At 36.5% G+C, this 24001-nt stretch overlaps 1 protein-coding gene across 5 annotated transcripts in view; it reads right to left on the bottom strand.

Annotated features, from left to right (window-relative positions):
* LOC105665832 (lachesin) overlaps positions 1–24001 on the bottom strand; it is a 484949-nt gene that overhangs the window by 103848 nt on the left and 357100 nt on the right. For 3 of the 5 annotated variants that reach the window (XM_012309345.3, XM_012309343.3, XM_012309344.3), the window contains exon 4: positions 18299–18509. In XM_012309345.3, coding sequence (XP_012164735.2) covers positions 18299–18509 — 211 coding nt within the window. Of the gene's footprint in view, positions 1–18298; positions 18522–24001 lie in introns of all 5 variants that reach the window. The other 2 variants (XM_012309341.3, XM_012309342.3) reach the window with 1 other exon arrangement.

Raw genomic sequence — 24001 nt, 5'->3', positions numbered from 1 at the left:
GTATACTTAATTTATCCTGGTAATATTCATTAGCCACTACTCGAATAAATCGTCTACTTTACAGTGAATTTCATTTCTGAGCTTCGGTACAGACCGAGATCGCGAAATAGATGCCGATCGTCGTTATCGTTCAACTATGCTCAGATGTGTGCCAAAATGGAGAGAAAGTAAAGAAAAAGATCGATTTCGCGTAGAATCAGTGGCACGATAATTCTCAGGGTCGAGTACAACGTAGTTTAAGCACAAGTCTAGCGTTTAAAAACCATTGCCTCGTTGAAGAACAGTGCCAGGGCTAAAATTTTCGTTCTATAGTGTACACGTGTGAATTAACCGATTGCGATGAAAGTTAATCAACGCCGAATGCTTCCGGTTGATGGTGGATTTCGAAGCAACGGACAGACAGAAGGCAGGAAGGGCTGGCATATGGGTTCCTGGATCGCAAACAATTCGACTGCAATTAATCGAAAATACCGCGAGATTACATATGAAGCTATCGAGCGTTCCACTGTAAAGATTTTACGGTCGATCGGGGCCAATCGGCGATATATGCGCGCGTGAATTCATTACGCGTTCATTACGAGTATTTATGCAAATTTGGGGATGCCTCTAATTGAGTTCCATCGATCGGTTACTGACAAAGCTCCGTTTCGCTTCGATTTGGTTATACGAAATGCGCTTCATGCGGTCAAGGTGGCGTAAACGAAGAACCAACCAAAATGATAGAAAGAATCGTTGCAACGCGTTTACTGTCATAAAATAAGATTAATGTTAGTAACACCAAGGATTTGATTTAGTAGTCGCCTCGTTTTGGTAATTCCATTCGTTGTATTACGTGATGCTCAATTGTTTCTTAAATATTCCTATAGCTTTTGTGCTCCAGTCTGAATATACTAGATATTTCTATCATGTGATCACAGACGCTAAATGTAATTGTTTTTTCAAAATAAAATTTAGAGTATTTCGTTTATGTACCATTATTTTTTACGGTGTATCATGATATCGATATAATTAAGTAATAACTAATTTAAATCGAAAATATTGCTCTTTATATTTGATACACTGTGGAAATTTGTTTGGGAACTGACTATTTTAGAATTTTATTTGACATACGTGTTCTTTTTACGTTGTATTTTTTTTTTATCTCCACTTATCATGGTCTATAAAACACAGGCTTTTCGGTAGAAATAGGGAAGAAATCCGAAACTGGGTCGGCTACTTTATCGCCATGAGAAAGTAGAATCGTTCTATCGCCGTAAAATTCAACTTTTAGTAGAAAACTTGTAGCAAACGAAAGAAACTGTTTTAGGCAATTGACATCGTACCAATAATTGAATAACAGAGATATATAAAGTATACGGAATAAAAATGTTCAACAGAAACAGTCATTACTTTTGCATATTCAAAAGGATATGAATTCCATAGACGTTCACAGTATAGGCATCGCTTAACTGTAAAAAGCCATTAGCTTCAGCTTTGTCAAAATCTCTCTTGAAACTACTAACTTTACAATAAATGATCCATATATGTATACACGATGCGTTCATGGTTGGAAATCTTCTCCCTTCCAAATCAAACGTTGCCCATTCGATAACTTAATCTTGGGGCTTCCCTAGTCCGTGAAACCGTCGACATTTAGCAACGTTGGAATCCTTAGGGTTGCAATTCCGAGCCGAGGAGCGAGGATAACCTTTGCTCTTTCGACGAAACCCTTTGTACGGTTGCAGAGAACACGCGACCGTTGTTAGCATCGCCATACAACACGAGTCTCACGGTGAAATGAATTTAGATTATTCCTGCCACCGCTCGGCGGAAAATAAGCGGAGAAAATCAACGCGGCTATTTCCGCGCTGTGTAAGAGGATTGAAATTACGAATAGATTTATGTCAATATCGTTGTTCGCGAAGAAAAATGAATTGGATGGAAAGAAACACGGGTTTTAAAGGGAAAGAAATGCGAATGGAATATTTCGCGGATGAATGCGTTTCAGAGATTTCAAAATGATAATTGAAAATTGAAAATGAAAATGAAAATTGTTGTGCACGATTCGCCGTAGTAAATTCGTGTCAGTTTTCATGGTAACATTTTGAGAGATCTTTGGAGGAATACAATTATAAGAAGTGTCGTTGTCCGTGTAGTGAAATTTTATGTACAAACTGAGCTCGATATGACAGTCGTTTAGTATATCGTGGTTGATGAAACTTCCCGACTATTTTATATCGTACAATATTGTTATTTTGTTAGGGTAACAGGTTTTTGACAGTAAAAACCCACTGTAGGATAAAATATTACGTTATTAAATTTTTGCGAGAGGAATTTTGTTAAAGTAAATTTAAGCTGAAAATATTTCATCATATTTTTATTTTATTTTTGAATTATCTGTAAGAAAAATGTACTGTTTTGATGATAATATCAATACACTTTTTATACATTCTTAAAAATTGGACAAACTTAAAAGAACTCGACAAATTCAACACGTCACAAATCTTTCACAAATTCTCGATGCAGCTTCCTTTAGAAAAATTCAGAAAGAGACAAGCTGGCTAAAATAATGATGGAAAAAGATCTCTATGTGAAACTAATCTCTTCCAAAATGGGAACAAGCTCCATTATTACGCAAAATTCACATGTTTATCACGAATGATAAAATTTCCACGAATAAATTGACAATCCGAATGAAAATCAAGACCTTTTTATGTCAACAACTGTTCGCACTGTTTTCTGTCGTCAATAAAACTCAAACAATGTACGAATGTCAAAATAACATGTGTTATGCAACGAACGATGTCGTCATCAGATTTCGTCGATGAAACTTCTTAATCGAAAGAATAATTATTATTGACGTCCATAAATTGCAAAATATGAAAAATTGTGCGTTTCTTGATAATAAGAGGTTTTTATCTTCGAATGCAAACAACAATCATGTTGAGAACGGACAACAACAAAAGTACTCAACTGGTTGGTTACCTTTCATCCGGGAACGCTATCATCCTATAATTCATTTTCGTTCCGAAGTTTTGCCGAATTTACCGCGCCAAGGAACGATCCACGCTCCCTCAAAACTTTTTCACGCTGCTACTTGCTTCCTTCCTGACTTAAATCCGTTTCGGTTGTTCATTTTCCCTGAGGTCGCGTTATTAAGTTCTGTCAACACCGTACAAAAATGGAGCTGATCATATTGGAACGCCTCTACTTTTCAGATTACTTTATCATAATGCCTCTGCTTATCATCGTTTCTTCGTTGATATTGACAGAGACAAGGGTGTCTGTTCGACTATCTACGAGCTGACTTTAACGACACTGTGTCACGGTTACTTATAAGTTATTTCATATTGTCGTACATGTTAATAATAAGATTAAAAAATGAGAATTGGAAAGTTCTCTGGTTTGGGTTCAATTTTTGTGTTAAATTTTTGCCATTATATTTATAAGAACTACACTTTCATTTTCTCAGAGATAATCTAATAGAATTACAACAATGCAGAGATCGTGCTATTTCAAGATCGCGACGAACTCAAAATCTCGTTATCTCTAAAACAAACACAACAATATCGTATAATTGCTGTACAGCTTGAGAGAATAGCGCGTCGTTAGCAAGCTGTTCTGTCAACACAGACTATCTGTCGGCCAGCCAACCAATCTTCCCGCTAAACACTGCTAACTTTTGTCTGGCTTATTATGCAGTTTCTTTAAGCTGGCGCCACGTTTTTCCCTCCCACCGTTCATAATCTGCCATCTAGAATTTTCCACCCTCTGAACAATGTAGTTGAAACGTTTCGTTATTCAATTCAGGGGTTCGAGTGGATGAAACTGCTTTACCGTATGGAAAGTATTTTATCTCACGCGATAAACTTGTGGTCGCGAGTTGAGAATAAAAAAGATAGAAAGGATGAGTTATCGCTGCGTCTTGGCTTCCCTTTTCGAAGCGAAAATACGCAGGATTTCTACGGGTTTTATGATAATATTTGTTAAGCCGCTTTTATCGCGAAACGCTGGAAGACCTGCTTGATGCGTTATCGATTGAGATGCCTACCAACGATATCTTTGTCTTCGCGCCTATTCGCGTGTACCTCTCTCCTTTTTCTCATTTGTTTTACGGCAATTTACCAGGATGTCAAGCCACGTTTCCAGCACTGAGAGTGAAAGGGATAAATTGTATTCGAGAGCCTAAGTAACGAAATGTAGATTCGGAAGACATTTCTAGATTGTAGTTTTATCTTTCGCAATAAAATTGTTTCTGATTATCTGACATGAAATATAGGAAGTCGCGAAGATATCGCGAACTTTTTTTTCTCAAAGTTTAGTTTTAGCGAGAAACAAATATTTGTAGACAATTTGAGTACTGCTTTTTACTTAAAAATTTTTAATACTATTCCAGGTACTATTTTCTTAGAGGGGGGGGGGGGTGTTCAATAATATTCCATGTATGATTTTTTACTGAAATTTCTTAACTCTTAATGTAACTATAGCGTAATGCAAAATATCAATATATATTTCATTTTTATGATTATCTTTCACCATGAAAAAGTTTACATAAAAATGACATCATTATATTTACTAGTATTTGACAGTAAAAAATACACTGTGTATAAGTAATTATAGCAAAAATTATTCTCCAGAGAAAATATTTCCTTACAGCACATACGTGTTGTTAGTGGTTGCAAGAAAAAAGAATCGGGAATTGTTATTTTGTCGAGATTGCTAATTCTCATATTAATTGCTGAATAGTACGAAATTAAGGAAAGTCAAATACATGGTAAACATGTATGTGCGTAAGCTCATTGGTGCAAGACTACGTTCGTATGGATTAATTGATATTCCACTAACGATAAATATCGTAATTATACTGCGTCTAGAAGAATGAAAGGAATTCTCATAGCGAACAACTATTTGTAAAAGTTTTGCATAGAATTAAGTGAAATAAAGCTGAGTTTCCGCTACTGCTGGAACAAGAAACAACAGGCGAGAATCTAAACGCAAAACTTTTTAACGCGTGTCTTTATATTCATCCAGACAAGGTATCTCCTTTAATTTGCAAGTTGTTACTTAGTATAATGCATTCGATGTGCTACCTTTAAAAATGCATATCAATTTTGTTAAATATATTTCAAATTTCTCTTTTCTTTTATTTTGTGAATTTTTGCGAGCACTAAAACTTTAATCTGGAAAAAAATGTACAGAGTTTGCACGGGTTGTAATACGTTGGCAAAAGGAACCTTTGAGAACGTAAAATGACATGTAAAATGGTACAAAGACCATGAAACCAGAATAGCGCCAGTGTTTCTGAAAGGATACGCGTCAAAAGAGAGGTGAATAAACGAAATTGAAACAGGAACTTTGATTTTTTGTAATTTTCCAGCTTATGTGACACGTTTGTAGTTTATAAACGAGACACCTTGTAATTTTTAATAAATTTTTTACAAATGTGAATACAAAGTTCAATTAAATTTGATAAAAAAAGAGCATGTAAAACATGCAGTACACAAACACGAATGTTAACAATTTATAAATTAAGGATTTTATGAGGGATACGGTGGCTGAATGATACATCATTCTTCTTCATTCTTCTTCATCTAGAAAATTTTATCACGCATGAATTTCCAAATTTAGTATACAGATCGATATCCATATTAATTCTACTAATGTGTTTTAATTTTTGGAGGCAAACAGATCTCTCTCATTTTTAGAAGCAAACAGTAATTTTCACTTATTTGAACCGATCAATCAATAAATTACATTAATCATACATCTGAAACCTTCGCTATGTACCAAATTCTTTCGTGACAAATAGTACACCTGTCTGTACATTAACAAAAGAAAAAACACTTCTTTATTAATCCATTACGTACTGTGAAGCCTATGAAACTATCGGCCTATGTACAACCCATAATACCATCTTCTGTAAAGTTCTGAACAATTCCATGTACGTAATGAAATAATATAAACTTTATTCAAATTAAATCAAATCATTTTTCAAATTAAAGATTTAGTCATCCGCATCATTTTTCTTCTAAACTTCTCGATCAAAATTGTATGATCAAATGTTCCAAGCAGATAATCACGAAATATATAATAATATATATAAATATTAATTACCAAAATAAAAGGTATATTGCCTGCTGATGTAGAAATTTGTGTCGAGCAACCACGAATAGAACGGCAGTCTCGATTTCCTTCCATGGACCAAGCTGGTTTTACTTTCGAGGCTGCCTGACTGAAACTAACCGACGATACAATCACCGGTAACGACATTACTCTACAATTATGACGACCGATCTATGAGTCATCGAGTTTCGAAGTGCAAGAGTGAATTAACCGCATGGGTTGGCCTCGTTGGCACGCTTCCGAACTTGCCGCTACACGTCGTTTCCCGAAACTTCGATAATTCATGATCATCTCATTGACAATAATACACTACCAGCTTGTTCGATCCACAATACAATAGATCCATTTCGTTTCTCTGATATTCGTTTTCTTTGACAAGCGACGTATTGTGCTAGCATCTTCTGGAGATTTTGATTTGAATTTTTTATTTAATTAACGAGAGCTAGTGTTTCATTATTTGATTTGTTAATTATTCAGAATCGTTATTACAAGATAACACGGGACCTGGAAACATTTTACATAGAAGTACTGTGCTGTCTCTTTGAAGGTAGTTTCGAACACTCGAAAATCAAATAAAATTCGATGCACCGTATTTACGCGTTATTTACAAATTTTAGAAATTCTCGCGATACTACGTTAAATGTTTATACATCGAATATAAAACATTGAATGGAATGCCAATGGATTTTCTGTCGTGTAAAAGGTACGATTACAAGGCATCTGCGATCACAGCATGCACGTTTCTCGTGTACGTGCGTGAAACGAGCATTATGTCAACTCGAATAGCGTTTTCGCCAATGGCTCGAGCGGGTCGCGTGAAAAGCAGTGACAACGACAATCGAGCAAAAGCTCTCTTTCGGTCGCGATCGACCGGAAATAACGAACGAAGAATCGTTGACCCTTCTCGACCTTCCCAGGCAGATCCTTTTTTTCTATTCCCTCTGTTACCCTGGACTTGTGTTCACATTCCATTGCGAAAATTCCACAGTCACGGGATCTGGCGTTTCTGGTTTTGTAGTTCGTGACGCGAAATGTTGAATTGTCGCGCTGTACGAGGTCCTTCGGCTAAAAACCAACGCAGGTAAAATTCGCTGACAGTGGATGATGGATCTACGATGGGAGATCTTGTTAGGGAATTCGAAGGTTTTAAACGAAGTATTAGATTAGAGACACGCGAAGGCGATGTCGAACACTGGCGTTAAAATTTGAGGATTTAGGGACAAAAGATATGATAGGGAGAAAGGACTGAGATGTTCCGTATACGTAGGAACGTACAATTCGAGTACATTTTAAGCTGGAAACAGCTTGACGACTATTCTCTAGATTATTGTTTGGCTGAAAACTGTTGAATTTTATAATTTCTGCACTTGTATGTAATTTATTTCAGCGTACAGTTTTTTGCTGCTCGGTTGCTTACGAATGTATATGGAGAGCTAAAAAGACGGAAGAGGAAAAGGCAACAATCAGTCCTAATTAAAAAATACAGAAATACTTGGTTGAAAAGTTGATAATTCACATGAAGAGCTGAAAATACCAACTTTGCTTATTAGCGATTGAAACAGTTACAAAAGCACCAAGTACATCGAGTTCTCGTGTTATACAGTAGATTAATTATACATCGTGAATATCGCTTATCACGATGAAACGAATAAACAAGGCTTGTTTTCTTCGTTAGACATTATTGATAAAACCGAAGCTATATTAAATATAATAAATATATATATCAAATACCAGCTATGCTATTAATCCAATGAAAAATTTACTTGACTACGTAACAGCGTCTCAATTTATTTATCAATGTTCCAAAACCAAGATTCTCCGCAAATTTCACGAACAGGTTCGTTATAGCAACGAACATGCATCAAATGACGGATGAAGATTCTAACGAAGATCCACGCGGGGTTGCCGTTAGTCGTCGATATATTTTCCATCGCGAACGTTATCGCGTGCAGTGCAATACTTAGAGAGAGCAGCTGTTAACGAAATGCTTGCGGACGGGGATCGTTTGATTAGGATTTATAGGGTCAGCCGATCGCTGGTTCGAGAAGAACGAAACGGTAGTACGTCGCGGGCAATTCCGCAATTGCGGCTGCGATGAATCGCGAGGTTGGAACAGGTTAAAATTTCAATTCGCGCGCACCGGTGCGGTGGTACGCGTTGCAGTGGTTCTAGCGCTCGACAGTTGGACAAAAGGTGCCGGAAGTGGTGGTAGCTCGCTGCAGACGAGACGTTCAAGCCCCGTGTTGTGTACTTTTCACGGTAAAAAATTGGGTGCCTGCTGGTACGAATATGGTTCATGATCTTGTTTTATCTAGTCAAAAGTAGATTCTGCTTGGCGTAATATGATCTTATGAAGATTTTTATGATCCTGTTTAATGCAAAATTTGTTTTTTAAAGGAGATTTTTCATCATGTTGCAATAGTTGCAAAATAGTTTCTGATGAATAATTTTTAAAATTTCTCCCGTATGCTTTCGATCGTTATCTTGCATTGATATCAAATCCTGACTAACTAATCGCTTCTATAACGATCATTGCATCAATTATTATATTTTGAAGATCGACAGGTATTCTAATACGTACGAATGAGGTGTACACGGTAATGTAATGTATGGATGGAGCAATGAGTACATTTCTTTAATTCTAATTGGATTGACTGAATCATCTTCAGATGCGTTAATGTGATAAATCTTTTTATGAGTTATATAAAATATATTCATCGATCAAATCTAAAAGCGATCGTAAACATGAAAAGAGGCTAGAAAAGTAGCAATAAAATTTTTATAACTATCCTTTTAATATTTGCCATACTTGAAAGCACTTAAAACGGAATTTACGATTATGTAAAAAGCCTTTGTATCCTCGCAAAACTCAATCCCGAAATCTGAAGAAAATTTTAAAGGTATAGAAATTTTCTCCAACAGGTTTATCTAAGTATACAACTTATCAGTGAAAATAGCGTACTACCCTCCCCCTTAATTAACCGAGACTTGCTACGGCACTGAGGATATACGTTACGTAATCGGTTCATAAGAGCATCGCTTTTTAGGAATCCCGGGACCACTAGGAAGAATTTGTGCAGGACACAGAGAAGACAATGGTAAATTTTACGCTGAATCCTGTCTGAATCGTTAAATCTCGTCGAGTAGGAAACAATTTTAAGGATTTCCATTAGGTTACGCTGGGAGCGAGAGGGAAGTAGCGGACAATCTGGCCTAAAACTGGAAGAAGCGGCCCCAGAGCTTTTAAGGTTCGCTCGATCCATTATAACGCTCCCAGTAGCGGTATTACTTCCGAGCTTTTAATATCGTTGTCTCCCTGACCCAAGCCGATTCGAGTATTTTCACCAAGCGTGCTTTTGGTCAAAATTAAAATCTGCTTTGTGCGAGCAATTTCGCGTGCACGGTTCTTCGACTAGGATCTTATGAGCCCCGGCTTAAGGATAATAACGTTGTAAACTTTCGAGAAATTCGTTTTGCCCCTCCTGAGCTTTCCTTTATTCTATCGTAGAGCTTCGTTTCCTGATCACGTCATCTCACTTCGCCAGATCTGGCCCTCTTTCGCTTTCTTCGCCTCTTTGTCTTATCATCGAACGAAGATTCGTTTAAGCGTTAGTTTCAACATCTAGCAATTTCTAAAAGAGGCAGGAGAACTTGGCTTGAAACTTCGCCCTATGCACTCGTGTATCAATAGTAATTAGACGATGTTCCTTTGATCGCTCGTTGTACAGTTTCGAACCCACGGAATCGTGATCGAAATGCTTTCTCGAGGTAATATCGATCAGGTAATAAAGTTTATGCGTTTCGAGAATCGAGACAGTAAGACTAGTACGAATTTATAATTTAAGATTTCGCCTTAAAGACTAAAGTCGAAGCTTTCTTTTTAATGCTTCCTGTTCAAGAAACAATCCGAATAAAGTAATTTCACAAATCTTTATATCGAATACTCTGTGCCTTTTCAAACCTTGACCACAACCAAGTTTTTCGAAGACTGATTTCTTATCTCACTGATAAGACAAATAGAGAATTTTTAAAGTTGTAAATAATATTTCTATTAGAAATCCAAGTATCATACGAAGCATCGACATAAATATATATTTCGTCCTAGGAACGACATCGTTTTCTTCATTCCAATCTCCAGCAAAAATTCATTTCAATTGCAGCTTATTCCGCTTTCCGTGACAATCGTTCAAGATATCTTGTATTAATATAGAATCAGGTTGGAAGTAAAATCTGGCACGTATCTGACATTCAACTGCGGAAGTTTGGAATGAAAACAGTTTCAGAAGACTTTGCTATTTCCGATGGAAATTAAGCATTCTCCGTCACGTCGTTTTATCTTCTTAGATTTTCATAATGAGACATGTTCGCTCCTAAATTAAGCTTTCTCTTCTTTTTTCTTTTGGTAGGTATAATTTCATCATTCACCTTCCATCTTTTTCACTGAATGATATTTCAATGACACATCATACGATCTCTCAAAATTGTTAATGGTGCAGTACTATGTGAACAGCACACGAGGACATGAGAACATTCATTTTGTTATGTTCACAAATATTAGTTCGTTAAAAATAAATAGTAAATCTGTGAAATTTTGTAACTAATCAAACGAAGGATTATTCTTGGAATGTTTAGCTAATGCGTATCAATAGTTTTGATAACACAAGATTGTATTTTAAAATTCCTTATCGCGCTTCCTATCTGTGGTCTCCATATTTTTTGAATTTTGTCTGATCAATGCTTCTTAATTGTAAGAAATAGAAATTCACCACTATATACAGTGGCTGCAACAAGTATTTGTACAGCACCACTGTATTTATTGGAACGTTATCGCTTATCTACTGGTTACATATTAATTAATTACGTTCAATATAAAATTTCATATCCTACGGCAGAATCTTCGTGTGACCACAACAAATTTCACACTGTGAGACTAAAATGTAGACAAAAGAGAACGCATTAGAATATAACGGTACGTACATATACTTTTTGCTTCGGCCACTGCAACTTTACTATTCATCTATTACAAACTTGCACGACAAACGTTTAATTTATCGACATCGTGCTAAACAGCCGCAAGTAATCGAGTTACGGCGCGTCTCTGAGCCCAGTTCTCAGTACCTCAAGGTATTTCATTAATCTTCGATGTCTCTGGAAACGCGCAACGGGCGCATTGTGCCTTCAGAGCGTCGCGATTGCGTCGATGTCCCTTAGCCGAGATTCGAAGGGAGCATAAATAGAATCCAAAGGAGGCCTTTAACAATTCATGCCGGGCTTCGTTGAATACGATGCTGACGTACCTTAGAAATTCTGCCATCGGAACGTCGCTGATAGGTTACATTGCTTGATAATTACCATGGCTGGAAGCGTGACACAAAAGCGAACGTTCACGAAACGAGGACCTAGACACGAGGAAAGCTACAGGATCGAGTTAGAAGGCGCCGCATCTTGCTAATTCATTTACGTAACGGGTTTGGAAATCAAACTCGGCAACGTTGCATACACGAAATTTGATAACGATCCCGCAATGTTAGCGAAACCTTTGATAACTATGTTCGATGTCTGTTTGTTCGACGTGTTTCTGTGATACTAATATCTTGTTGGCCTCGTCAATTTTCTACGTTTCCCTTTGTATCGTATGCTGAGAACTATATGTGACAATGATTTATATAAGAAGCTATTGCTATGATTTACGGTCGATTTCTTGTCAGTTGTCACGAAAAAGAATGTTTCAAACAAAATTAATGAGATTAATTTGGAAATCAGATGTAATTACGGCCATTTGATAATAATTTTTTCGCATTGGATTAATTTATATACATTCCAATAATTAGGGATTCAAAGCAACATAGTATTACATCATTGGCTGAAAACTATAATTTGTCCAAATAATATAAAAGATGCACAATTTAACTAATAAAGATACCTGTTTTAAATTAATTCAACTGATTATGAAGTAATTGCTTCTCCAATATTTCTAAATTCAACCAAAAATCTCCAGGCTCTTGTCTTATTCTCTTTCGAACACTAAAATCTACATTTCGAAAAACAAGTTCCAATTTGAATATACGAAACGTTAGGTTGGTCCGATTTTTACCAGACTAGTTTATGGATTTACTCGTTCCATTGATAATAATTCAACAGTGCGTTATCGACTTTCGTAGAAGGGGATTTCCCTGTTCGTATTCGCGTTGTACAGATATCGGGTATAGTGAACAGGGAATATAGAGGCGTCAAGGAAGGAGCAAGTTTCGACCAAGTGTGCTGCGAGTGAATCGAGTGAAGCAACGTGGCGCCGCTGTAGAAACTTGTCAGTAGAACAAGTCGACCTAATGTCCGACCATGAAGGTGCCTTGTCCGTTCGCAGATGCTGCACTTTGTCTCCGTCGCTTGGCTACCACGTATTTACAAGTTGTTAACGACCAACGATCCACCAAAATTTGTTCGTTATCTCCATGATCGACACGGTTCGAAGAGATAATGGTGTGGAGGGACGTGAGCAAACAAGGAAAGGAAGGACAAAAGGGAGGAAAACACGAAGACTCAGCAAACGAAGGATATCCAAGCGAACTTTGTAAGCAAATCTTCGTTTATAAAGAAATGATTTAATTGAATTGAATCTATGTTAATTTAAATATTTAAGGCATCGAGCGGTACAATTACCGTAATGTTTATTACTGTCGTATTTTAATTTTGTTTTCGTTCGTTCATTTAATTCATCATCGTCACTATTCTCCAGGTAATGAATGATGTTGAAAGGTAATGCGCTTGTACACGTCAATTATTGCTGATCGATGAACAACTACATTTCAGGTTCACGCAGCAGACGCAAATACATTCTTGTGATTGGGAGAGTGGCTGGCAAACGGGTAAAGTGGACAATGTTATGAGTTTTTAAGGTGACCTAAAGTAAAAAATGGAATGATAGAGGTGAAGTAAGTCGGGAAGAGTGGGGTGAGTAGGAAGGCATGAACATTGCAAACTTGCAGATCGCGCGAAAGGGCTTGTGGGATAGAAGAAGTGGGCGTTTATAAGCACATTTTAGGGCGTGAAGGGATGAAATACGAGCCGACAGTAGCATGCACGCGAAACGTCTGCTAAGGTGAAATCGAGTTTAACGCGTTAATAGAGGCTAGCGAGATTAACTTACAGGGGTTGTTACTCTGTCAGTAATGATTCTTTGGTATTCAAACTTGTTCCTTAGGGGTGGGCGAAGATGAAAATAAATATTTCCCTTTAGCCTTGTTATGTGACAAATGCATCTAAGAAATATCGATCGAATTTGATCATCGTCTCAAGTTACTTTTAAGCGGTCCATCGAACTAAAATATATCCATACGTTGACAATTCGTCAAAAAATATTTCGATGATGGATATGGTACTACGATTCTTAATTTGTTCGTGTCTTTACTCGTCTTATCTCACTGAGAAAACATATTGAAACAACCAGTGTTTACTTTGACTTTAATAATTAACATATACAACGTTAATGATTAAGAAATTACGGTTTTTATTCATTAAATTATAAAGAAACTACGAGTGATAGGAAATAGATAAAAGATGAAGGCAATGAAATATCATTCTTTATAATTTCTTCCAAATAAAGAAATTCCTCTTAAACGAGATTCACTTAATAAAGTTACGTTAAAATACAATCGAAAATGAAAAACTAGTTTTAAAAATTATCCAGCTGTTTTTGGGCGACTAAGTCTACAAAATTCTTGCGAGAACCGTTCGCGTAGTTTAAAACCGCGAAGGTATCGCAAAGATGTTCGACGTAGCAATAATGGTATGCAAACGGGAGCGCGATTTCCTGTACAAGCATCGAGCCTGGCGAGGAAGTGGCAATATTTGCAGACTGGCTTCGCTACCGAAAGTTCGGAATCCATCTACCTGAAGATAGTGCCGAGCAATATTTACCCACCTGCAATCAATTTACTGATTTCCTCACAAATTAGATCGAGCTTTGCGGCTACGGCCACATATACATGCACCAATAAACGATTTTTGCTTCGTTGGTCGTCGGATCTTCTGTAATCTCTCATTTCGATGGGTTTAGGGATATCAATATTTGTATGAATCATGATTCGATTCAACTGGTTGTGTTTATAATTCTACTAACGATAACTGTGATACGTGCATGAAGATGACCATTCCTGAATTTCAAATTTTCACCTGATTTTTAATACGACAATGACGCTCATAATTAATCAGACGATGCACATATTTCATGCTTCAGTTCATTTTTACTATAAAAGTTAACTAAAGATCCCTTGCTGTCATAAACACATATAATTATTTATTGGAATAATAAACGCATTTTCCATTGTATTGATTAGGAATTTGTACGTGCTTGAAATTTAAATTATTCGACCGGTGCACATAGACTTTTGAAGTTGTTCGAATAATTACGAGAGATAACACATATACGAAGATGAGTATGGAAATTAACGAAGGAGGCTAGAGTATTAGTAGAGCTGAGTACAGCTTAAATATATTCATTGCTGCTGACATATGCATCCATTTAATTGAAGGAGCAGCAAAACAACGAATGTTCATTACGCGTAAATAAGTTATCGAATAAAAATCGGATAAAAATAAATTCATTTTAGAAAATCAGTTTTCAATATTTCAATCGACCGATCATTTAAACAAGAAAAAAGAAAGGATTTTTAAGTACGCTACATCCTGCAACATTCGATGATACGCAATGCAATCAGAGTCAGGTGAAAGTATTATTAAATTTTTTATACTTTTCTCGACAGGGTAACTGACGATAATTTAAAAATGTAACACCAGCTTAACGTAATTTCTTTGTTCATATTTTTACTTTAATAGGGTCACGTAAGCGGAGAACGCGAAGTTACCTCGCACTCTTGGCGTTGCTAATAAAGGTTAATGAAAACACTAATAAGGATCCCGACATTATTTTTCATTAGCGCGACGTTTCATCGTCGCTGCTCTGACCTCTTCCTGTCGAGTTTCTTATCGACTAGAATCCAACGTATTTCCTTTTGTTTCCTCGGGTAAATTTTCCACGCTAAAGGTGCAGAGACGACGTTATTAAAAGCAGTGAGGCAGCTTCCCTTTCGCTGATATCCAGGTGGAAAAGTTCGCGCGCGAGCTATGAGAAAGAGAAACGCGAATCGAGCCTCGGAGATCTGAACGCGATTGTTCCGTTTCAACGTGGCTGATAACGCGTAGCTGCGACGCGACGACCGAGCTTTTGGCGCGCGCAAAACAAATGCACGCCGTAATTGAAATGTAAATTTCTTTGAAATAATTGAACAAATAGATTGCAAAACGGCGCGAAGGAATACACACCCTCAGTTAAACAAACAAATTTGATCCAAAATTTATATTGATTCGATCCTAAATAATGTAGTATGTAGTTTAGCTTGGTTTCTATTGATTTATAATTACATATATGTTTATATTGAGAAAGTTTTGTATCATCGTTTTAATAATTCGCTTGTGAAACAGACTTGTAAAGCTATAAATAGTAAAAGACTATATATAGAAAATAGAAAAGATTTTTCATTAAAATAAATTATATGTTCATGTAACATCGTATGTATCTATTACAAAATGACAATAACTATTATAATAAAATATGCTATTCCACAAAATGTATATATATATTTTGAAAAGATATATTTTTTATTTTGTAAATTGATACCTCTTTTAGACTCTTGCTCTCTTTCTCTCGTACCCGTCTTTCGGAAAATCGAAGAGAAAAGATACGATATTTCCTGTGACCCATGATATAAAAATTCTGTGGGATCGAAACGTTCGAAAAAGGTTCGTTTGGTGTGTCATGAGACTAGTCGAATGTTCAGCGAACTCATCACATTTTCCTATCGGCCATTTTAATCAATTTGTCCCCATCGATGAGAAATTTCCGCCCAAATATTTAAACGACTTCGAAACTCTTCGTATCCCACGGGACATCTTGAAGCGGAAAATAGTTCGATTACACATTTTTTTTTTTAATTGTTCATTGCAGATCGTCGATTATGAGACTTCACATAATTACGTGGATATGCTATGTAAAATGTTAATGTGCTACCATGAATAGAATTAATTTTATCTAAGGGCAATTTCATTTTATGTGGATTGAGGACGCAGACTGGTAACCGAAACTGGAATTTTAGGTTAAAGTATAGTAGATATCTTCGAGGTAAGTGTGCCACGCGAGGCATCTGTTGGCTAAGCACTAACACTTTCTCTTGTAGATTGCAGAACGTTGATTGTAGAACGAGATAAGTTCCCGAGCTTTATGGGGTTGGCGGTTAAAGGGATGTGAAACTGATATATCGTACAGACGTAATTTTTTAACTTTAATTCGTATCATTCGAAATTATTAGAAGTATAAAATTTGCTTCTGAACTATTTTTCTCTAGACGCTAGAAAACAATTTATTTCATGTGGAGCGAAGTTATAAAAACTATTTTGAATTGAATAAAATATGTATGAATTGTCAACTTCCAGAGAAAATTCAACAAATATTATAAACTTGTAGTTACTATCTCATAAATGAAAAAAAGAGAAAGATGAAATAGGAAATGCCTCTTCAAATGCTTCGTCCGACTTATAGTGACCTATACCACTTACGCTCCTTTTCTCTGCACATCATGTACATGTTATGTAAATCTCTACGCTTACTAATCGATGTAAACACATACTAATCGGGTAAATAAATATCCCCCTAAAGAATAAAATCTGAACTTTTACCAATGGAAAGCACACTACGTTGCCTAATAGATGAACTTTGTTCAATCTACCATCTACTAAGGATACTAGATGTTTTTATATTCACGTAAAACAAAATTCAGTCAAATCTAATGTAAACACGTATACTGTTTAATTAATATATACATTTATTGATCTTTACGCTTTTACGCTTACAGATCCAGTGACATATAATAATTCGTTTCGTCGCTAATCAAATCAGAGTATAAAATGTCTTAAACACGATACGTGTATCAGTCTCAAATAAGCACGTGTAGCCACAAGTACTTGACATTTGACAGAGAAATGAATTGTAGGACGTAATCTGTTCTGCGGCTATAAAGGATCGTCTCACGAGTATAAATACCGATTAAGAAGATAGCAGCAGCAACGATTACCGTGTTTCGTGTGCATTCGTATCAGTTTCGTGAGGAATAGAAAACAGAGCTTAACCAGTCGGAATTCAAGTTAGGGAAGTAATCTCCCGTAATCAAACCCTTGTTCGACGTCGTAGCTTAACTCGAAATCGGTATCAACCAATCCCAGGTGTTCAATTGGCACCGTGCCAGGATTTAAGCCCAGCTTAAATTTCTCGCAATGGCCGGGGAACTGGGGCAGATTCAGATTAGAATTAACTAATTGTTGCGTAGAGCGGTGTAATTAGCCCTTCGTTAACCGTGTACTAACGTTTAATTAAAATCATATACGGCGACGAATCGTTCGCGATGATACGGTTTGAAGGCGGCTCACAAGCAGCCGCGCGACCCAGTTATGCAAAAATCTAGATCCTTGTGCCAGGAATGCGGGAAAATGTAAAATTCATCTTATTAAAGGGTTGAATATATTAGGAAAACGAAATATCCTTAGGAGACTGCCTCTTCGATATCTTAGTCATGATTCATAAATGTTATTGCGGTTTTCAGTTGAATTTAAGTTTCAAATTTTAACACTTCCCCATCCTGTTCTTGCGATTTTCTGAAGCGAAGGATATCTAAACCTATAGAATACAAATGCACTTGGCAAGTAGTTATTCATAAAATTTCTAGTAATTAAACATTAAGTGTAGTTCGAATTAGGCTATAAGGATTTTATATAAATTTTTTAACCGAGTATATCTTCATCTTTCGTGATCAACTATATAACATTTTAACGCAATTTAGTTATTGTCTAATATCAATTACTGCTGTTTATATCTATTCACAGTAATTATCTGACCACATCCATTTATATCAGAATATATAATACCTTTGCTTTCTATAAAAATTCGTGCATAAAAGCAAACACTACTATATGTGGTATGTTCTATAATTCCATAATGATAAAAGTGGAATATTCTGAAATAAATTTACTTCCTACAATTTCCCATTAAACGTGCACTGTAGTTCAACGTGATCATTCTAATTTTGACAAACTATATTCACACAACATTTCCTATGCGTGCAACGTAAAGATGTCTGAAATAGCTTACCGATCACGTCCAAGTATACAATGTGACTCATGTGCGGCGTCGTTGAGACCTGGCATTCGTAATAGCCGCTATCCCGCAGTTGCGGATACTTGATTTCGAGCGTCCAATCGTCCGTCTGTGCATTGTGAATCGGCCTGAATCGCTGGTCGTTCGTGTACGTGTAACGACCGATAGTGAGCAGATGAACGTCTCTGTGCCGGACCCAGGAAACCTGCAACGTCATCTGTAAAGTAGAAAAACGTGTCTTCAATCGATCGAATAATTTGTAGCTGTTATTCTATATTTTAATCGACTTCCATAATAATTGACAATTATTCGCGAATTTATCATACAAGTTGCATCTTATATATTTCTTTTTAATTAAAATTTCGAATGTTCCATTACACCATTTATGTGATCAATTGCATTTACTCTCAATGCACGTTATTGTTCATGGTGGTTTTTAGGTTGACTAGATTTTCAATAATACGTATATTAAAAATGTAATTGACTTGCCAAGCTGTAAGTAACATATACAGAGTGGCAATTTAATTTTGATTGCTACAAATTACACGCAAACTCTCGTTAATTGAACACGTGAATTTACACGTGTCAAATTAAGGAGATCTCAGCACAAGTTTTTCTTCCAGAAGTATCGAATCGATTTCGACAGGTAACCGATGAGATAATTTTTATTAAAGTATGTAAAGTACAGAAACTATAACTAGCGGAAGAAATAGGGTATGATTGTGAATTAAATTTCACGAAATACTTTACGTATTTCAGTTGAAGTTGAAACAAAGTAAGGGCCGAAGCTTCCGAGCTCAAGAGCTTTTTGTACTTCGAAGAATTTACTCGACCGAACTTCAAGAATATTTTATAATATTTTCGTAGCGTCGCTACGTTTCTCCTATCGATTACATAACGATTAATTTCATTTTACAGTGCAATGTGTAAAATAAACGTGATATTAAACAACGTACATATAATATAAGTTTTAAAAAGAAACAAGTTCAGGTTAACAAGAGAGTTAGTTTAAAAAATTACGCTGTTACGTATGAGAAGACTGAAATAGAACGCGTGCCTGACTTATAACGCCCTATACTACTTACACGTCTTTTCTGTATACGCTACATTGCTTTTTACGAACGTATGATGTATGTTGTACGAAAAATTGTGAAATTTTATTTTCAATGTTCGACTACCAGAATTATATCTACATATTGGTAAAATTTGAAATAAATCTGAAACATATAAAAATGATACATATCTGATACATTTAGAAATTTAAGGTATTACAAGAATTATAAGATATTCGGTAAAAGTACATGTTTCGCAGAGATTACGATAGTATTTAAGCAGAAAATAATCAGGGAAAAGTTAAAAGCGATAAATGGCGGAATTTGCATGGTTTCACAGTCTGCCAGGGTGGCGTATAACCTGTTCACGGGCCGAATCTTTTGTCCCTCGTTAAGAGTTTCCCATTAAGCGGGACCACGTAATTAGTAGTAGCTCGTGTGTTGCGTTGGTAATTAGCGAAATGCCGGGGACGACATTTAGCTGGGTATTCGCGATCCCGCCTCAACCGAGGTTTCGAGTTTCCCACCTATTTTTTTTTTTGTTTTTTTTTTTTACCCAGTTGAGAGCACCGCATTTTTTCGACAGTTCGAACTACGTTTGGTTCTTCTCGCGAAATTCAGAAGCCTCCGAGTGTTAAAATGTGCCAACTATGCTGGGCTTTTAATTATTATTAGAGGCCAGATAATTTGCACAGCGTTAAGGTATGCGCGCACCGTCGCGTGGAATGCTTTTCACTGAAAACTGTAGTACAGCTATTACGGAGGGAATAATATATGGTTATTCCTTTTTCTTCTTGTTAATTATTGATGAAACAGAAGTTGAAGAGCAAGATAAACCTGTATAATACTGAAATAATATAATGTAATCCGGTTCTCAGGCATCTTATGCCTCATAATATCATAGAATAGATTCCACTTATGATGACAAATGTCACTTATCCACTTCTTCTCCTGTAATCTTCATACGGAAGAGTAAAAAGACAAATGGAGAGTTCTTATATCGACTCTGGTTGTTGCAATTTTAATAGAACGAAAATTGAAACGACTAAACATTGCCAGTGTTTTCTCGAGTACGCTAGTTTAACTTGAATAACTTTCCAGCGGGTGATCAAAAAACGAACAAAGGAAACCGCTTTACGATAGTTCGCAGCGTATTATTTCAACGTAACCGTACCGAATATGTTTTCCAAGGCGTAGTTCTTACAGCCAGCTATCCGGATAAAAGTTAATATAATTCAGGTTATTTATGCTAACAGTGAGGCCCGAATTTCAAGCGAATTCGTTCGGTGTTTTGGCAGCTGTCGGCGTGCCGCATGTAACCCGCGCCATTAAAAATTAATGAAAACGCGTTCCATAATGCAGTAGATTTGAATTTTCATTCGCGGGGCCGAGGCCTCGTTGCAAATTTCAAGGATACAGTACAGACGCGTTCCCCGTGTTTCCGTTGCCTCGCGTTCCCGACGTAGTGGAAAATTAATAGAGCCGCTTTGCATATCGTCGGAAAGTTAGCGCACGAGATAAAACGCCTCGGGACGCGATAATTGGACATCCCGAGTCGGCGACGTGTAAATATTTGCTTTCCTTTGTAACAGCTGACACGCATAACCCGTGGAAATTGTCTCGACGTGAGCCTCACTGGCGGGAAATTTGAGAAAATTACAAGGAACCGATGAAATCCTCTTTTGTGACGTCGTTTTTCTTCCTTCCATCCGTGAAAAGAAAGAGTATTTTCTTAGCGGCAGATTTGCGAATTCTATCAGATTAGTCGAAGAGCTGATAAACTAGAAGAGGATGAGCATCTTCTTGACACCCGCGACAATCGGAAGTAGGTAACGAGATTAGAGTTAGAGGTACGCGACATTTTCAATTTTCCTCCTTTCTTTCAGTCTTTTTGTCTTTTTCTGCGCGGTGATGTAAAAGCTGAGAAAAATGAGACAAATCTCACGGGAATAGACTCGGCGATCTTAGACCAGCTCTAAGCTGAGAGTTTACGTCCGTTATATTTTTTTCTTCAAATTATATCGTAGTGCACACGATCTGTACCAAGATAAAATGCAAAAGAATTTTGTCACTTGGTATAAAGAAATTATTGACGGAATCGTACATTCTATTAGAACAGACAAAATTATCCAGATACATTCAAAATTCGATCAAAAATTTTTTCTTGAAAATAATCTCCTTAACCCCTACAGAACCGAATGTTCCTTGTTCCTTGGAAACCGATACTTCATCTGTACTGAGAATAGAAACATAATTCTCCCCATCTTTTTCTAAGAAAAACATATTGTAAGATGATAAACTTTATGAGCAGTGCGAATTTAACACGGAAAAATAGTTTCATCGAGAACAAATACGTTTATCGTTTAGTAGCTTAATAACGCTTTAAAGTATAATATTGCGCAACATCGAGCGTGAAAAGGTTAACGACGAACCACAATTTCAATTGACCCCGTCGCTCACTGTACTTACATTCGAAACTTGAGGGCTGCTTCTCGAAACTTTTCAAGAAACTTGGCTCTGGAAATGGAGAACACGACAACGATTCATTCCAATCGAAAAGTAACAGACCTTTCATTTTTCTCTCGCTGTCGCACCGTTTTGAAACTGTCAGGACGTCGAACCGGATCACGATCACCTACGTCGTCGACGAGAATCGTTAAAGAACAAGGACAGTCTCGTTTACGCGTATCTGCCGACGTGGCAGTGATCGTTCTCTCGAATCAGCAGTCCGCGATCCTTATCGTGTTTCCTTCGAATTTTTTCAAGGGGAAACTTTGTCCCGCTCCAACGAACGCGAATTGTCGTCGCCGGAATTCGAGCTATGAGCCGTTCCAAGAGACGTTCGCCAACCAGTCGCGCGATATCCGAGAAGATAAGGTTACTAGGGGGATGGTCGACAGATAGCGGATTGCATAAAAGACATTTCCTTCGAGGCAGCGGTAAGTGGAAACGTTGGAGATTGCGGAGTAACGACGGATCTGTGATTGTGTTATATTACTGAAAGTTCATTGTTCTTTCTTTCGCTTTGCTTGTATATCCACTAAAACGTAGATAGGCAACTGAATACTTTCCTAAAGTTTAGGCAACTTTGAGTTGATGCGTTAAATAATTCGAACTTCGGTGATTTTATAGAGGAAGGCACGTTTAACCAGTTTCGATGATTTAAGCGGATATATGCTCTTAAAGTCAATATTCTGCTTGGCTAGAATTTTAATTATTTCCTATTCTGTGTAGATAGTTATAGATAATAGTCATTAGACTGCGAATATTATGCATTGTATCCATTTTCAAGTTGCTGCCAAATTTTATATAATACAGTCAGGATGGTCGTGTCTCATTCTGCTAATGAAATTTCAAAACACACACAGTATGTGTGTACGTACATAAACGTTTTCTATAATGAGTAACCAAATAAACGAGCAACTGCGTTACAACATATCCATGTTGAAAGAAAATTCTTTAAAATCTTGTCACTCGGCTGAAGGATCTCTCTGTTTAAATGAAATGTTTCAAGAAACTTATACGGAGCGACTCTCAAGTAACATAACTCCGTACTAGCTACATCCTTTCTCTTGAAGGAATTAAATTTTTTACAAGATTCCAGAGATGCACGTGCAAATAATAGTTTTACACGTTCCGGTTTCTTTTATGCACTCGGGCGTGCATTTGCACACATTCAAATGAGTGCACTATTGCACGTACGTTTCTGCGTACTAATGGTATTCCGGAATGGTGTCACAAGTCGCAGACAATTTTCCTTTTTCTCTACGACCGCTTCTCTTATTCCATCGTATTCTTTCTCGTTTCCCCACTTTTTCCATCCAGTACATTCCTTTTCTCCCTTTCTTCACCGTTTGTTTCTCCACCTATGTCTCGCATTCTGGTACGTTGTCTTCGCCTTGTATTCTCACGTGTTTCCATCTATTTCTCTTCTTTTCCACGTTGATAATTTTTCCAAGCTGTTTATTTTTTCTTCTTTGCCTCCATAATTTCTCATTCTTGCATTCTTCGTCTGAATTTTTCTCTGGGCAAGAAGTGGCAAGTTCGACGTGGAGAAATTCCAGCATTTGCGGTAACGGTATTATTTCTAGAATCACGTGGCCTCTACTTTTCTAACTCTACGGAGTTTTACGTTTATACGATCGGCGATTTATAAATATTGTTATTATACTCTGTATTTGCATCGTTTTTTCTCCATCAAATACTTCTATTATATTTACGATAATTGGTATTTTATTAACATTTCAAAGATTGATAAAAAGCACAGAAAAAAATATATCTATCTCCTGTATTTGCATTTTCCCTAAATATTAGGTTGTCCGAAAAGTTTATTTCGTTCTATAAGGAAATAATAGACGCACAATGTTTTTTGTTTTATATTAGTTTATTGAATTATGCACGAATATAATAATAGAAATATAACGAAGCGGACCATACCTAATTCAATAAAATAATATAAAATAGAAATTGTTGTTCATCTATTACGACCTTATGAAACGAAAGAAACTTTTCAGACAACCTAATATCATTTACTTCCATGACGAAGATTCAAATTTACTAAAATTTACGATATATTAAACTGATGACTGATCAAACATCTTAGAAAGAGTCTTTAATAAGCAGCGTATAATAATAATAATTTAAA

Source organism: Bombus terrestris, chromosome 6 (assembly GCF_910591885.1).
Source record: "Bombus terrestris chromosome 6, iyBomTerr1.2, whole genome shotgun sequence".
Lineage (NCBI taxonomy): Eukaryota > Metazoa > Arthropoda > Insecta > Hymenoptera > Apidae > Bombus > Bombus terrestris.
The sequence above is the reverse complement of the archived record's forward strand: the minus strand, read 5'-3'. Positions and strand labels throughout refer to the sequence as shown.